The 16,507-nt window shown below is 36.5% G+C and overlaps 1 protein-coding gene across 1 annotated transcript; it reads right to left on the bottom strand.

Moving 5' to 3' along the window:
• Window positions 1-1,448: 1,448 nt before the first annotated feature.
• On the bottom strand, window positions 1,449-13,747 carry LOC149840578 (conserved oligomeric Golgi complex subunit 2-like). The gene is made up of 13 exons (XM_090003208.1): window positions 13,235-13,747; window positions 11,533-11,745; window positions 8,609-8,945; window positions 8,310-8,471; window positions 8,110-8,209; window positions 7,803-8,018; window positions 7,606-7,714; window positions 7,123-7,323; window positions 4,288-4,392; window positions 2,613-2,735; window positions 2,373-2,507; window positions 2,064-2,178; window positions 1,449-1,818 (listed from the first exon to the last, which is right to left on the bottom strand). The coding sequence occupies exons 1-12, from the start codon at window positions 13,697-13,699 to the stop codon at window positions 2,065-2,067; spliced, it is 2,280 nt and encodes a 759-aa protein (XP_089859334.1). The 5' UTR covers window positions 13,700-13,747; the 3' UTR covers window positions 1,449-1,818; window position 2,064.
• Window positions 13,748-16,507: the final 2,760 nt, after the last annotated feature.

Here is a 16,507-nt window from a genome sequence, read left to right on the forward strand (position 1 = left end):
TTTGGAGGTACATAACTAGAAGCAAATATATTATAACGTATGTAGGACACCTACCAATAAAAGAGAAGATTGAAGAATGTCATTTAATGGGTTGAACCAAATCCCAACTCATAATTACATGCTAATGCTCATAGATTTAAATCTTTCAAGGATTCGGCTCTGAACCAGATCCACACTTGGATGTGGGAAGGGTTACTAATCTGAGTGCGTTTTCATATCCAAAGTCTTCAAATAATCCAAATTATGAATCAAATCCAATAAAGCAAAATCAACTTGGATCCACTTTCCAGATCCAACTAGTTAAGCAATCGAAACCACTGTGTTTTTTCACGTCCAAATCTGTAAATATCCCAATGTCAATCATATGCAAAGTCATGATCATTAATTGAAAAGCTCATCATACCCTGATCTCATGAGATTAGGGATGTAAACCGTTCAGATTCGGATCAGATGTGGTCAAATACCATATTTGACTGATCTAATGTTGGCTAAACAGATTCAAATTCAATTCAGATTCAGAAGGTGAAAAGCTAATACCACATCCACTTTTTAAAATGTAAACAGATCCGGATATTTGTCTGATTCGATAGTAAAAAAAATCAAAATCATATCCACATCCGGTTATAATCAAATATGGTTTTGGCTTACCAAATACAACTAAACGGGGTTATCCATGCCACGTTCAAATATGTACCCAATTATGCTTAAATTTAATTATGTCAGACATGGTAAAAAGAAATTTGTTTTCACCAGACACGTCTTAAAGGGAGAAACTCTGGAATCTTCGGGAGCGAGTTATCGAATGTTGAATTCCTGTAAGGCTACCAATTCTTTCCAGATTTCTATCAGATCAAGACTTAGAAAGTTAGATATTTGAAAACTAGAAAATCGTGTGAAAAAAAGAAAAAAAACCAACAAAAGCAAATTTTTTAGAAATTGCAGACAAATTGAATATATCGTGATATTCATTTATAATATAACCTTATAAGATTCATTCAATTTCAAGATTTCATCCATGATATTGACATGTAGGGGGATGGTCCTACCCCTTTTGCCGTTAGGTCCGATTAAGACCCTCTAAAATTCATAATTTGTAAGTATGTTTTGCTCGATCTGAACCGTTAGATGTGTTTATCATTCTAATAAGAAATAAGTTATTTTTCAAATTGATTTGATGTAAAAATGTAAATATTTTATCATTAAATTCTAGTATAATATCAACAGTTGAATTTTTTTACCTCTTTAAAATACACCTGAGCATAAAAAATCTTAATAAAATACATGTTCGCTATTGAGTAAACAAGGATAAACACATCTAACCTCTAACCATTCAGATCTAGCAAAGAATACTTGAAACTATGATTTTTGGAGGGTCCTAACAGGACCTAACAAAAAAAGGTAACATGAAGGGGATGGTACTACCCTTTTCGCCGTTGCATGCAACTTGATTTTGGTAACAAATCAATATTCAATTTTTGACCACCAATACAAAGGACCAAAACATCATTAAGAGAGATATGTTTTGGTAATATGCTATTATTTTTACAGAAAAAGATCATGAACAGTGGACGCTGCATCTGATTTGTCAGGCTTTTCCAAAACAATGATCCAACAACTCGCCCAAACATTTATTTCACCTCTTTCAACACAATCAACTACATGAACGTCCTGCATAAACAAGAACTCGTCCTACCGCGGCCTGCCAGATGTGCATACTTCCTTTCCAACTAGTGGAGAAACAAAATTTCACAACAATGCATGATCTTTTCCATTGCTATCGCAGTAACAACTAGCTTTGTCTGCTTTTAGAAGACATACCTGACGCCATCACATGCATTTACCAATCAATTCCATGACATGCTCCAATACCGTGTTTCATTTCTAAGATTGGAAAGAAAAAAATTCCCCCGAAAAGAAAATAGATTCAACTATACTGTACACCACGTTTGAAAACCATTAAGATACCAAAATTTTCTTGAAAAGGAAAAGAACAAGAACTTGAACAGATTTTGCAAGACACCTGCATTTCTGATGAGATAACAGGATATGATTCATATGCTTACATTAGAATTGTATTAGCTCCTGTTTGTCTTGTGGAGCCACGCACTGCCAGAGTGAACGATAAGCTGGTATGTCAGCCGCTGTAACCCCAAGAGCAGATAGGTTCCGTCCATATTCCTGATAGATAACGAAAAGAAAAAAACAAATAAGTAATACATTGACCAACTCAAGCATAAGTATGTGCATGCATGTGTAGGTACATACAAACATAATGTTGTATACCTAACGTATACACTTCAGTGAGGGATGAAGAAGCAACTTGCACATGACATATCTCATGTTATGCCTCATAATAAGATATTTTTTGGTACCTGAATATCCAAAAATAACTGCATGCAGATTTTATCTGTGTCAGATATATTGGTTTCTGATGCATCTGAGCTTGCACCAGCACGTCTTTGAGCACCTTGCCTAATCCTCAGAAGTGATGACTCGGTTTTCCTTGCCTAGAGAACAAAACCAAGCTCTTATACATGCAACGGTTCGCAGAAAGAAAAGAGAGATCCATAAATACGCCTATTCAGATCCTTTAAGGACTTGTTCATACTAACCACACTAACAAGCTCCCCAGCCAACTCATTGTAGCGATTAGTTATCTTTTCGGCAGCACCAACAAGTAGTGCTCTTCTAGTTTCTTCGTTCAAATATGATGTTCGCCCTCCCTCGAGAAAAGACTACATGCAAATAAATACCAATAAGATGACATAGATATCTAGCAGAAGGAAGTTGCTGCACACATACAGCCAGGTAGTTCTCCCAAGCAGTCAATTTCACATTTAAGGGAGAACGAGATTAAAATGAATAAAGTAGAAAAAGAAAAGGAACTGCAACAGAGGGCTAAGAGACAAACATATGTTGCACAATCAGAAACAATTAAGACTTTAATACAAGACAAAAAAATTTACAACTACTACAAAGACAATTTTGACTGAAACCAGTGTTTTAAAACTCGCCGAGTCAACTCGTTGACTCGGCTGACTCGGCTCGGCTCGGCCCTCCAGCAAGTCAACCCGGCAAGGCAAACTCAGTTTGCCAAAACTCGGGCTTGACTCGGCCTGACTCGGCTTGACTCGGCCTGACTCGGGCGAGTTCTGGGATGTTTGAAATTTGTTTTTTGAGTTTCAAATGGTAATGATATATATACATATATGCAGTCTACCGTCTGTACAATCTAGTTGAAAAATCATAGGTGCAAGTTGTATCTAAGCAATCTGACCTCATATATGTGTTCAACATGGTTTATTTGCTAGGAATCACACCTTTGAAGCCTTGAGAAACTTGCTTACATGTTGACAAACTATTTGAAAAAAAAAATTGTGTTCTAATAGATTGTATGTACAATTGACTGTGTAAAAACATACATTGAAAAACTTACTCTATTGGCAAAACCAGGAGATTTTTGTATGCATTTGCTTTTGTCAAATAAAAAATGGTCTATTTTGCAGTTTCAGACCTTGTTTACCTCAAAATTGGGATTGATATGAAAAATCAGATAAACTGTTGAAATGGAGAACCAGGTCTTGAGTAAGGCTAAAAGAGTCTAGTACTTTCTGCAAGCTGATGAAATGGTTTGGGAGTCGGGACTTAAACTAGCAAAATTAATGAATTTTTGCTTGTCGTGACCAACTGTTCTACATCTAATAAACTTTTAATCTTTAAACTCCCAGATTTCTGTGGCACATGACAAATTGACTGTCAAAGTGCTTGTATAGATATCAAATTCAATTATTCAAGCAAACCTCTATAGCTCTTTGCAGTTGTTTTTATATTCTTACAGACATTTGGAGACTATGTTTACTCAAAAACATGGTTTCAGACAAATTATATATTGTTTTTCTTTTAAAATCAAAAGTTAACAAAACCCGGTCCGAGTCACCGAGTTGACCCGCCGAGTCACGAGTCGAGTTCCGAGTCACGGGTTTTAAAACCTTGACTGAAACTTCACATGATTACATAACAAGTTTTTCGAGAGCAACCAGATGCCCAAAAAAATACTACCAAGACAGATTCACTTGGCTTCGAGGGAAGAGAAATAACCCAGCATTTATATCACTGAAGGATTCTTATCCAAATGCACGAGGCATCACATCAACTAATTAAACTAAAGCTGACAACTAGATCAAATTAAAGCATATATATAAACACATACATTGACAAATGTTGAAGTGTTGAAACATAAAAAGAATATTGGTGAAGAAAAACACAACGCACAAAGAATAAGCATACCTTCAGAGGCCGCAAAACTCCTAATACATAAGGCGAGTGTCTTACAGGGGGTGGTTTATTTGTCATTCTATACGTTGCAGTTATTCCCTTAAGCTGCCTCAAGTCCTACAAAATAATTTCAAGCTTGATGTCAGGAAAAAAAAGAAAAAACTAAACCCTTTAAGAACAAAAATTCTCACTGTTGGAATTAATGTTATGCCTCAAAGCCTTGCCCAGCCCTCATGCCTTGAAACTCAGGATTGAGGCGCATGGGTTCCTGAAGCATGCAATTTAAACCATGAAGTGTACGCCTCAACCTTGAGGCACAGCACAAAGTGAGGCTTGCGCATGGACAAATGATGGGTCAAACCCCTCATTTGGCTAATATCCAACATACAAAATATAAAAAGGGATATGTTGGTATCGGTTGTCTGAAAGACAGCCCATTGACCTCGTTCTTTTCTCTTTGCTGAGACTGAAAGTTTTATAACTTCATATTGACTGTTGGTATCGGAAACAAGGATGACCATGATAGAGACAATTTTCATATAGAAATTGGTCCATGTGGCAAAATAGAAAGTAGGAAAGCTTTACCATATGATTTTGTAGTATGATAGCTGTGAACACAAACTCAGCCATGACATCAGCACTCATTTAACACGAGACATCACTTAAAACATGACCAGGTTCATGAAATTTTCAAGTTTCTGCAAATAGAATTGGATTTCATGAACTTGGTCACACGTTATAATGTCTGTCATGCCCACTACCCACATTTCATAAAATTTGCATATATACGTGATTGCATGACTCTGTTTTACATGCTTTTATTGTTACATTTTTTTACTTCTTATTTTATTAAAAACTGAACGTTTACTTCTCTCTCTCTCTATCTAAAAAAAAGGCAGAATGTTTACCAACAACTGATTTTGTCTGCAGTGCTTTAACAATGTCATTTCATCAGCCCATATGTTGGATTTGTCTAAAGTATCCCTTTATTATTTTTTTTCTATAATCAAATGTTTATTTTCTTATTTGTTTTTAAATTATTTTGATTTTTCAATTATTTTTAACTATATAATCGTGATACTTGTGGTTCAACACCTCAATACCTAACAATTTTTCATTAGCTTCATCAATGCTGTAACGCTTTGCCTCGTCCCAACACATCTAACAACATTAGTTGGAGTAGGTTGCTATGCAAAACAGAAAGGTCATCTTATGTCGTTAATATTTTTCAAAGTCAAGAAAATATAGCTGAAGAAGATTCCATCTAAATCAAGGGTCTAGCTTCTTCTGATCTTTGGCACCTAGCTAAGAAATTCACAGGAAACAGCATGTTACAACTTTCATTATGCACACCCTAAGAACAACCCAGGAAACAACCGACATCTTATATATTCTGGCCTCTGTAGATCAAAGATCAAACCAAGTTTTTTTTTTTCGATAGGCAAAGATGAAACAAAGTTTTTCATTTGTTGAAAAACATATACTTTATAAAAGCATGCCCTTATCATGTGAGAAGCAAACTCTCATCTTGTTGGAAGCATCAATTGGCTCCAAACTTACAGAATCAAGACCCAAATAGATGAATCCAGCTACTGAGGCTTCAACATTGTCTTGCAGCCATTATTATTGAGTTCATTTTGAATGAATAAAAACTATATAATTTTCCAGTAACCAACTGACAAGGAAAAGAATGAGACAGTCCATGAAACTTATTGGCCGATGCATGCCATGGTAGGTTGATCAAATAAAGCACATCACAACCTAAATCAGTTATATCAGCTAAAGCCACTCAAACATTCACTAATACCCTTCTTGTTTCTTTTTAAAGGCATCCGTCATCAAAGGTAGCTTATAAGAGTCAACTTAATCCTAAAAACATGGATTATAGAAAGAAAAAATTTTCTTAGACATAGTTTAATTATATGATAGACATGTGCCACGTCCAACACACAACACTGCCCTGAAAAGTGCTTTACAGATGGATCATTTGATGTGATCAGTCAAAGAAAGAAAGATATAACGATGAACACCAGCATTTGTATCTCTGCAGAATATCAAGACGCAGAATCATGGGAGAATTTAAAAAACAATTGTTCCCAGCAAGAATATCTTGGCAAATTTTCAGGAAAAATCAGAAATTTAGAACAAGAACTTCAAATTAACAAACGTGTGTGTGAGCATGTGTGTGCACATATGCATGTAGATACATATGTATGCATGTGTGTATGTGTGTATGTGTGTATTTATGTCCGTATGTACAAGGAGCTCTTAACTTACAAAACTTATTGTGGACGTTTTCAATGTTCAACACAAACTGATTCCCTTGTCAAAAGAATATTGTTACTTAGGAAGGTTGCTTCCTATCCGTCGAAAGGTCTGACAGCATGCAGCATACAATCTATGTCACAGACATGGGTCACATTTCTAGGTGACTTCGACACATCATCATACATCATGGACAATGGGCTTTTAGGCTTTGTTTCCTATTATTTGTTATTCTTTGTGATTTTTTTTCCTCAATAATCTTGAAAATGGACTTTGAATTGCATGCTTATGCTTGAGGAATTTTGACTCTTACCCAGCCATATCTATAAAAACTTATAAATTATATGTTTAAATATATCTATTCTCATATGCCCAAATTTCCATAAAAAGCTCATCTCTGTTGTCCATGCATGCATATCTGAATCCATGACCATGTGATATAGCATGTGACAAGTCCAAGTGGGACTAGTCACACTGAAATGAACCACAAATTAGTTATACTGTTTTGCAGAAAAAAAATCAGCAGCAATAAAATCGTTCTGTCAAATCATGTTAAATAGAAGGGGGTAGAAAACTACCAACCTCTACAGACTTCTCTACAAGGGCTTCAATCATAGTATCCATAAAAACAGGTGCCAAATCCCCCAAATATTTTCCTGATTGTGTGATGCATCTCTTTACTTGAGCAAGCACTTCAGCAGGGCAAGAAGCAAGAAGGTCAAGCACTCGTTCCAAAAAATCACCAGTAATATCAGAGACTAAAACACCAAGATCATGCAATACCTGGAAATTAAAAAAGAAAGCCAAATTATCAATTATTAGCAATCCAACTAAACAGCGATAACAATGTTTTACCCACCAGGATGCTTCAAATTCAGCTTTTCAGCTAAAGAACCTTTTTTTAACACAATAACAAATAAAAAACATGCCTAATCATATGGCTAAACTGAGTGACCTGAACACTATAACAGCAATCTGTTCTTAAAATCATCATGTACATATCTGAACCTACAGAAACTTAAGAAGCAATGCTCAAAATGCAAAAAGATTCAGAATTACACTTACATAAATAAAATCATCTGGGCTGGCAGCAAGGCCCCATTCACCACCAGAAACTGAGCTTGCACTACCCTTCTTACGAACAGCAAGTCCAGATGACAACCAAGTTGAATATCTGTACAAAAAAATGTGCTTAGAACAGGCATCTTGCAAATTCTTAAAAACAACAGTTTCTCATTCAAAGCTGATGTTTGAGGAAGGACCTTGATACAAGTTGCAGTGACAATCTAAGAAATTTGTCGGAGCAAGAAATCACAAGAACATCCTCTTTCCAGCAGGTTCTCAAGCTTTCCATAAGCACAAGACTTTGGTTTAGAGTCAAACCTCCAGTACTGTTCTCACTAGAATGTGAATCTAGAATCGGAGTGATGGTAGCTACCATCAGAGCAGAGTCTAAAGCTGAAGCTATTTCCTGAAATCTAATGTATTCACAGAGGTATCATTCTAGTGAAAAAAAGCCCATGCTTAGAAAAGGTATTAACTACTGAAAACCATGAACCTATCACGTACCTCAAGGAGAAATAGACCCCAATATTCCACTGTTTCATGAACTCTGCATAGACAGGCCGAGAACGAAAGCCAACAACAGCAGATCTGGACGGGCAGTAGCCTTACATGACAGATCGAACTTATCATCAATAAGAAATATTTATAGACCTATGATTAATGAAGCTTTAATGAAATAAAAGTCTTCCTCTTCAATAACTTACCTTCAAGATATGCCAAGAAGTCCAGGCTTGATTTATAGTTTTTCAAAAACTCTGTAGGCTTCCCAGGAGATAATGCCCCTGGTTTTCCCTTTTGAATTGCAATAAGTACCTCCTTTAGTATAGAGTTGGCCAAGAAGTCAAACACATGCAGACCTGAATTTGCTGAAATACAACAAAAGGTAACCACTGAGCACATGGTAAAAGATCACATTATCTTCACACAACAAACATCATAACTCAAAGGAAAAGGTAAGCTGCTAATGGATTATCTCCAAGGAACAAAGATGACAATAATATACCTGTGGCAGCAATATCCAGCAAAAAATTGCAATCTTTTCTAATAAGTTCCTTGATTTGCTGGTAATTTTCCTCTAACTCATCTGAGGAAGCCCCATCAACCAGCAACGAAGGGCTTTGAGGGATAACTTGCTGAATCAATGTGGCTACTACTGTTGAACGAAAAATTTCTTCAGCTCCTTCAGTATTATCAATAGCAGCATATGCACGTAAACAATTGTAAATTGCACTAGCATCCTGATGTTCAAGTGCAGCTATAAAGCAATGGCCCAAGCTATTCTCTATTGATGAACTAGCACTTTGAATTCGTGAGTCCATGTTTTGGATGAAGGGAAGATTCTGTACTGCCACGATATAGAACAGATATAAGAAAATACAGTGAGTAGAGGAACCAGAGAAAAGAAAACCACATAAAAATAAATACTCATAGACACTGTAATAAAACAACAAGCTTTTGTAAACACTTACCACATGCAAAACAAACAATGAAGAAAAGATAAAGAACAACAATAGCTGCTACAGTCAAAACCAAAATGCATAATCCCATACCATATTACTTGGATGAAAGGAGATTTTGTTCAAGAATAAAAAAAGGCACTTTGAAGAGCAGACATCCAAACTTCGTGAATATTGCAGATGATGATTCAGCAAAGATCTCCATATCACCGATTCAAAGGAGAAGAACAAGAAAATGTGGCGCCCAATGAGGTCAGGTAACCCTTGAAGAATTTGGGGACAGGAAGAATCTTGAAGTAGAACACTGTCTTGACATGATCTACAATCACCAAAATGTTTCTGCTAATCCTCAAAGGAGAGTTGGGAAACCACATGCAAGAAGGCATGATGGTGAAACCAAAATTAACAGATAGGTGAAAGCAAAAGGAACAGATAGGATAGAAGGCTGAAGAAAACCAAATGCCAAAACATATTAGGCAATCTATCCACACTAAGCATCATATTTGAAAACAGACAATTTGAGTACTTTGCATAGATTTTCAAGATTTCAAGGGTGAAATATTAAAGAACAAGAATTGACATCAAACCAAAGGAGATAAGAGAAGGATGAGAGCTATGGCAGAAAAAAGTATGGAACTTAGAAATAAGGACTAGGGGACTGCAGATAAACATGGAATGTAGTTGACTCCTGGAAAATGGCATTTTCACGTATTCTTTCTTTATTTACTAACAAAAGATTATTCTTTTACACACACATGCACAAACATGTGCACACACATATGTGCATGTATATATAATGAACAAAGACTGATATAGAACCAAAGGACCCATGAAAAGTAAGATCACGAATGGTATTACACTTGCCTCAACAATCGGCTTTCTCATAAGCACATTGAAAATAAACTTGCACAGTGATACGAAAGAAGAGGAGGCCGACAATAATTATATACATGAAAATTGCATTTTCATGTATTCTTTCTTTATTTACTAACAAAAGATTATCTTTTCACACACACATGCACAAACTTGCGCATGCACATACATGCATGTATATATAATGCAAAGACTGATATAGAACCAAAGGACCATGAAAAGTAAGATGAGTAATAGTATTATGCTTGCCTCAACACTTGGCTTTCTCATAAAGCACATTAAAAAATAAACTTGCACAGTGATAAGAAATAAGAGGCTTACATGAAGCACCCACCTAGTTTTTGTGAGGTTGATAATCATTATATATCCAAACCAATAATGTCTAGATTGAAGAACTTCAGAAACTATTTAAACATATCATTCAACTTAACATATACAAAGTTGCACAGAGAAAATAGAAAAAAAAAGCTGCTATGCATTTTAAAAGTAAGATCAGTAATATTATTACACTTGCATCAACAATTGGCTTTCTCATAAGCACATTAAAAACAAACTTGCATAGTGATACGAAAGAAGAGGAGGCTGACAATAATTATAAACATGAAAATTGCATTTTCATGTATTCTTTCTTCATTTACTAACAAAAGATTATCTTTTCACCTATGTCACAGGGACTCGGCCAACTAGGTGCCGCACCCGCGGCGACGCGACGTGGGTGCGCGTGCGGGTGCAGCACCTGGTGTGGTCAACCTGACCCTGGGTGCGGTCAACACACCCAGGGTCATTTATGTCCAACTTTTGGACTTTATATATATATATATATATATATATATTTTGCCGCACCCCCACACCCAAGTTTTTTGAAAGCACCGCACCCGCACCCATGTGACATAGCTTTTCACACACACATGCACAAACTTGTGCTAGCACATACATGCATGTATATATAATGCAAAGACTGATATAGAACCAAAGAACCATGAAAAGTTAGATGAGTAATAGTATTAGGTTTGCCTCAACAATTGGATTTCTCATAAAACACATTAAAAAATAAACTTGCACAGTTATATGAAAGAAGAGGCTTACATGAAGCATCCACCTAGTTTTTGTGAGGTTGATAATCATTATATATCCAAACTAATAATTTCTAGATTGAAGAACTTCAGAAACTATTTAAACATATCATTCAACTTTATATATATAAAGTTGCACAGAGAAAAAAAAAAGAAGCTGCTATGCATTTTAAAAAAAATAACCAAATAGCTGGTTCAAACTTCAAAACATTACAAAGAAAATATTTTTATGGTTTTATTAATGAGAAAAAAGTGTACAGAATATGACTAGTTTTGGAGGGACTTATCACAAGATAAAATGCATATAAAAGCATATAAGAAGACAAAAAAAGAACCCAATATTTTTTGAAATTCTGATACAAAAAAAAATCATAGGATTCATGAAACAACGTTCAAAGACGAAGATCCAGAACACTTAGTAATGTTGTTTGTCATCTTAGAAAATAGAGACAAATAACCCATAACCAAAAGGAGAACAATTGAAAAGAAAAAAGAAAAAGCAAAATAATGGACGTGAAAGAGACCTGAGCATGAGCAACATAGAAGTTAAGCCGATTCATCTCACTAGCAATTCTCTCCAATAGCATGCTTTGGGTCTCTCTTAGGTTTGCTCCATTCTCAACATGTTGAGAACCATTAAGAGTCATATTGCTAAAAGAACTCTTGTTTGCAGGAGCAGCGTCTGCATTTGACCAATCAGCAGGCATACTAGGCAACTCCAATATGAGTTTCTCCACCTGGAAGAGGAAAAGAAAAGAAAATATGAAATAGTAATACCAACCATTCTTTCAACAAGACGCATATTTGAATTCTCTTCAAGAATCTAGAGTTAATATTAAAAAACTATACAAGTAAGCTGCTTCTTAATATTTCTTCTAGACTAAGAATGAAGGAAAGAAATGTGTGACATATGAACAATAACCATAACGTGGTTCTGGAAAAAAATATGTAATTGAATAAAACGATCAACAGTCACTGATAGAATCATCACATAATCCAGAAATAATAGACAATCTACTTTAAGAACCTATGACACGTCCATGATAAACCTTGCATTCATAGTCTGGACGTGATCAGCTGCAAGACAACATAGGAACCCGAAAGGGGAAAAGAAAATGGGGAAGAAGGGGGGGAGGGGCGGTTTGGTTGCTTCTTTTACAATCGTTTTATTATCTACTTAAAGTGCGTACACTTTTTAACAAAATCAGAACTACCCATATGATGCACGGATTTGATCGTGGCTGACATTTCTTGAAACAATCAACATGGTGAAGCGGTTGGGAGAGCCCCAGAACATTATGACTGTTATGCACAAATGGGACACCATTTTTCCAAGTCACCTAATGGATGATCTACTATTAAACCAAAAGAATCTATTAACTAGGAAAAAATCAAGAACAAAATGTTTCTGTATGATGGCTAGGTTAACACAACGGAACAATACAAAGAGCCTCTAACAAGCTCCAATTCAGAGTTTTTACTTCCTGCGACATAAAAGGCCACTTGTATAAAGGATCGCACTTCCCTTTGAAAGTAAAATGCAAATCCAGGACGCCATTAGACTACAGATAGGATCAAGTCCATCAACTAAAAAAATTTTAATGTGAGAGGAAAATAATATAATCCACCAACCAAGAAAGTCAGCCTCATGCACATTCTAGAGGCGGTCTCTTGTTTTAAAACAATTCAACTCTCTCTGCCCCCTGGCTTTACCCTTTTGTTTGTGTAGATATCTCAAAAACGTCACCGTAACGTGAAACCTTTCAACTTTTTGTCCAAAAGTAAACATATCAGAACAACTTCAACTACGCCATTGCTATGTGAATTTCAGTCTCAGTTAAAAAACATGATCCCATTCAATTCTGCCATCTAATTCCGATTCGATCAACCAGGAAAACGTATTTTTAAGTTCGACAAAGGAGGAAACACGCCACGAAAAGCTTGCGTCTCAAAAAAGTACATGAGAGAGCCAATACAATACAGTTTCCAATCATACAGATAAGCAACATTAGACCAAAGATAAGTTCACATTAATAAGAAACCCTAATAACAAATCCACACATAATTTTTAGCAAAACATATGCTAGTTCTCTGTTTTCATCAATTCTCATAATTCAACACAAAAACCTCCATATCGAATCCAAATTTGTCTATACAAACAGAGATTTGAGGGAAATCAACAACAACATTTTGCCCCGAGATGAGAAAATCCCGATCACAACGAACCTTGGACACGACGTGAGAAGTGTCGAGGAGAAGCTCCAGAATCTCTCGAGCCGCCGACGCCTCCGCCCGCTGCCGCAGCCCGTCGTGGAGCGCCGACAGCGAGTTCTCGACGCTCACCCTAAACTGCGAGATCTTCCCGCGGAGCTCCGTCAACGGCGCCCGCATCCGCAGTATCGCCCCGTTCACGTCGACGAGCTTCGTGCTGAGGTTGACGAAATCGCCGTAGTCGCGGTTGATGAGCTCAATGAGCTCGTTCTTGAGGAGCGAGAGGTGGGCGCGCAGCTCGTCCCGGAGGTTTTCGAGGGGGACGAACCGGCGTAGATCGGAGACGTACGACTCGGGATCGAAATCGTTCTGCAAGAATGCGTCCTTCTTGAACCAGATAGGCCGGGAATCCGCCGGATCTCCGAAGAGATCTGCGGCGGATCTGGGTCCGGACGGCGACGGAGAGGCAAGATCTGTCATTTCTCTCTCTCTCTCTCTCCCTCCCTTTCGTTTTGTTGCAGGAGAGGATCGACGATGGCGGTTGAATGGATGCGACGTTCTCTCCCATTTATAGTCCCGGACAACATTTAAGTGTTCGTCTTACTCTATTGAGTTTCTAAAATAAGTCTTCTTTCATTTCCTGCCATCTTTCATTATTAATTTTTTTATTCAAAAACTACCCTTTAATTTTTGTACAAACCCGAATGTACCCTCACATACTACGGCTGACCGGAGAGCGGGGGAGGTACCCTTTCGGTGCTTTTGATTCTAAACTGTGATAAATATCGCGATTTTTTCAGGAAAAAAAACAGAAATTAACCAGATATTTTGTTAGTTATCTTAGTTTACTAATATAAAGTAATGTTCAGTACATCGTAAGACTATCATTTTTTAGATAAAAAAATGCGATGGAATCCTTATATTCTTAAAGTACCGTGACCCATCTTCTATTTTTTATTTTATGTATCGTTTTTCTTAACGTGTATTTTGTAGTAAGTCATTTTGTTATGTTTTGCTTTGTTTTGTAGTTATTTTCCTGATTTTCTCGATTAAATTTCCAGTAAGTTTTTCATGTTTGAAAATCTCTGAAATTTCACGCCCATAAAGGTGCCGTTTTCCACTCTTGTCTCGTACCTCATTGGTAGGGGTGTTAACGGGTCGGGTTTGGTTAGGGTCTGGTTCTGATTTAATCGGATCTACTATAAAATAAACCATACCCAAATCCTATAAAGATTACATGAATCGGAACCGGACCATACCCTGTAAAATAATATTTTTTATCCTTTTTACATTGAAAAATTGCAGATCATAGTCGAGAAACTCGGGTTGGGCCTGGGTCTGGTATGAAATTTCACAAACCATAACTGGCTCCATGTATTAATCAGACTTTACGGGTCTGAGGTCCTACGTGAACTATATCACCAAACCCTGACTCTATAGGGTATGGTATGGGTCAGATCCAGATCAAACTCGACCCATTGACACCCTGCTTCTTGGCGTGCCATCTGCTGCCTTCCGGTTGCTTGACAAGCTAATCATTTTGAAAACAAGGCTTTCAATAATGTGTCAACACCTAAAAGGTGTGGCGTACATTTCTAATGTTGGCTCCAATTATTTTGTTAGCCACTTGTTTGATGGCTTGTTCATGAAAATACAGAACAGAACACCTAAAAGGTTCTGCGTATATCACTGTTTTGTTACTTTTGTAACAACTGTTCCAAGTTCAACATTTGTTTCAACCGCCCTCCTAGTATGTGTTCTAAAGTTCAACGTTTGTTACAACAACATGGACAAGCCATAAAATCAAAAAAAAATGTTTAAAAAAATCAAAGAAAACAAAAATAAAAAAGAATAAGAAGAAGAATACCCTAATCAAGATTTTGATCAAGAAGAAGAAGACAAAAAAAATAAAAAAAAATAGAAAAAAAAGAATGCCTATATAAAAGTTTTAATCAAGAAAAAATAGAAGATCAAAAAAAAATAAAAAATAAAAGAAAAGACCCTAATCAAATCTAACCTAATCAAAAAAGGAAGAGAAATCCAAAAAAGATGAGAGGAAGGAAGAAAGGGATAGGAGTCATACCTCTGAAGCATCGATGATCCATGACACGACGAAAATGAAGAATAACGAAACTGAACAAAGAGGGAAAAAAACTACCGACTCCTAACTTTGTCGATGGCCTCGTCGGTCGCCGATGGCCTCGTCGGTCGCCGATGGCCTCTCCAGTCGCCAGTGGCCTCACCAGCCATCGGTAGTCTCGCCTGGCCTGCAGAGGTGAGAGAGAGAGGGAGAGATTTTTCTCGTGTAACAACTCCTTCCTCCCGACCCTCGCGTCCAGTTTTCGTAACAGGGGATGGGGTGTTACAAAAATTACGTGTTTTTTTTTTTACGCGGCAAACACGTTTCATGCATCCACCACGTCTAACGTTTGTTGGCATCCATGTTCCCAGCATGATTTCCGTCTGAAACCCGCTGGGAACCGTGCATCAAACAAGACCTTACTACCCTTATGAACATTCAGCACTCTTGGACAAAGTAAGCTCAAAAAACAAAAACAAATTTTAGAATATATAATTAATTACAATAAATAAAGTATTTGATGATAAATAATTTTGTTAAAGGTAAAAAAATAAGATTCTTTAATTGTAAGTCAAGAATTTGATGGTAGGTTTTTGTGTTAGTTTATGGCCAAAATGCATTTTTTTTGCGCCCTTTATTTCTATACCTTGGATTGTTGAGAGAGGTTGGAAGTTCCCTAGTAAACTAAAGTCTTGAGAATTGGTGATCACAATTTGTATTTTCTCAAGTTTTTGTTCTTTTTTGTGCTTTTCTATATGGTCAGAGCAAGCTTCCATGCTAACCTGTCGGTGCTCGCTCTGATGTGCGATGAACGGCATCTCAAGTATCATCTTGTGAATTGTTTTTCAGCCGTTCATTTTGAAAACTTTAGATGCCATCATAGTGACAAAAGTTTAAAATGGCAAAATATCGGCAGTCCAAAACTCGGGAGATTTTGAAAATTTTCAGCAATCTCGGCAATAAAAAAATAAATTTTATAAGAAGATATAAATAAAATACATTTAAAAATAAAAATCTCAGGGGGGGGGTCACAATAAATATCTGTTAAAAACATAAATATCATGATATTTGCCACGGTTTGAAAATCTTGAGAGAAATTATCATTTTAAACTTTAAGGCAATTTCTCGTGATATTATCGCAAGATATTTTAAAATCTCGCTATAATTGTTGCATCTAAGACATCTATGGCTCAGAGAAAAAAATGTGG

This window comes from Nuphar pumila, chromosome 4, assembly GCF_984573655.1.
Source record: "Nuphar pumila chromosome 4, dmNupPumi1.hap1.1, whole genome shotgun sequence".
Lineage (NCBI taxonomy): Eukaryota > Viridiplantae > Streptophyta > Magnoliopsida > Nymphaeales > Nymphaeaceae > Nuphar > Nuphar pumila.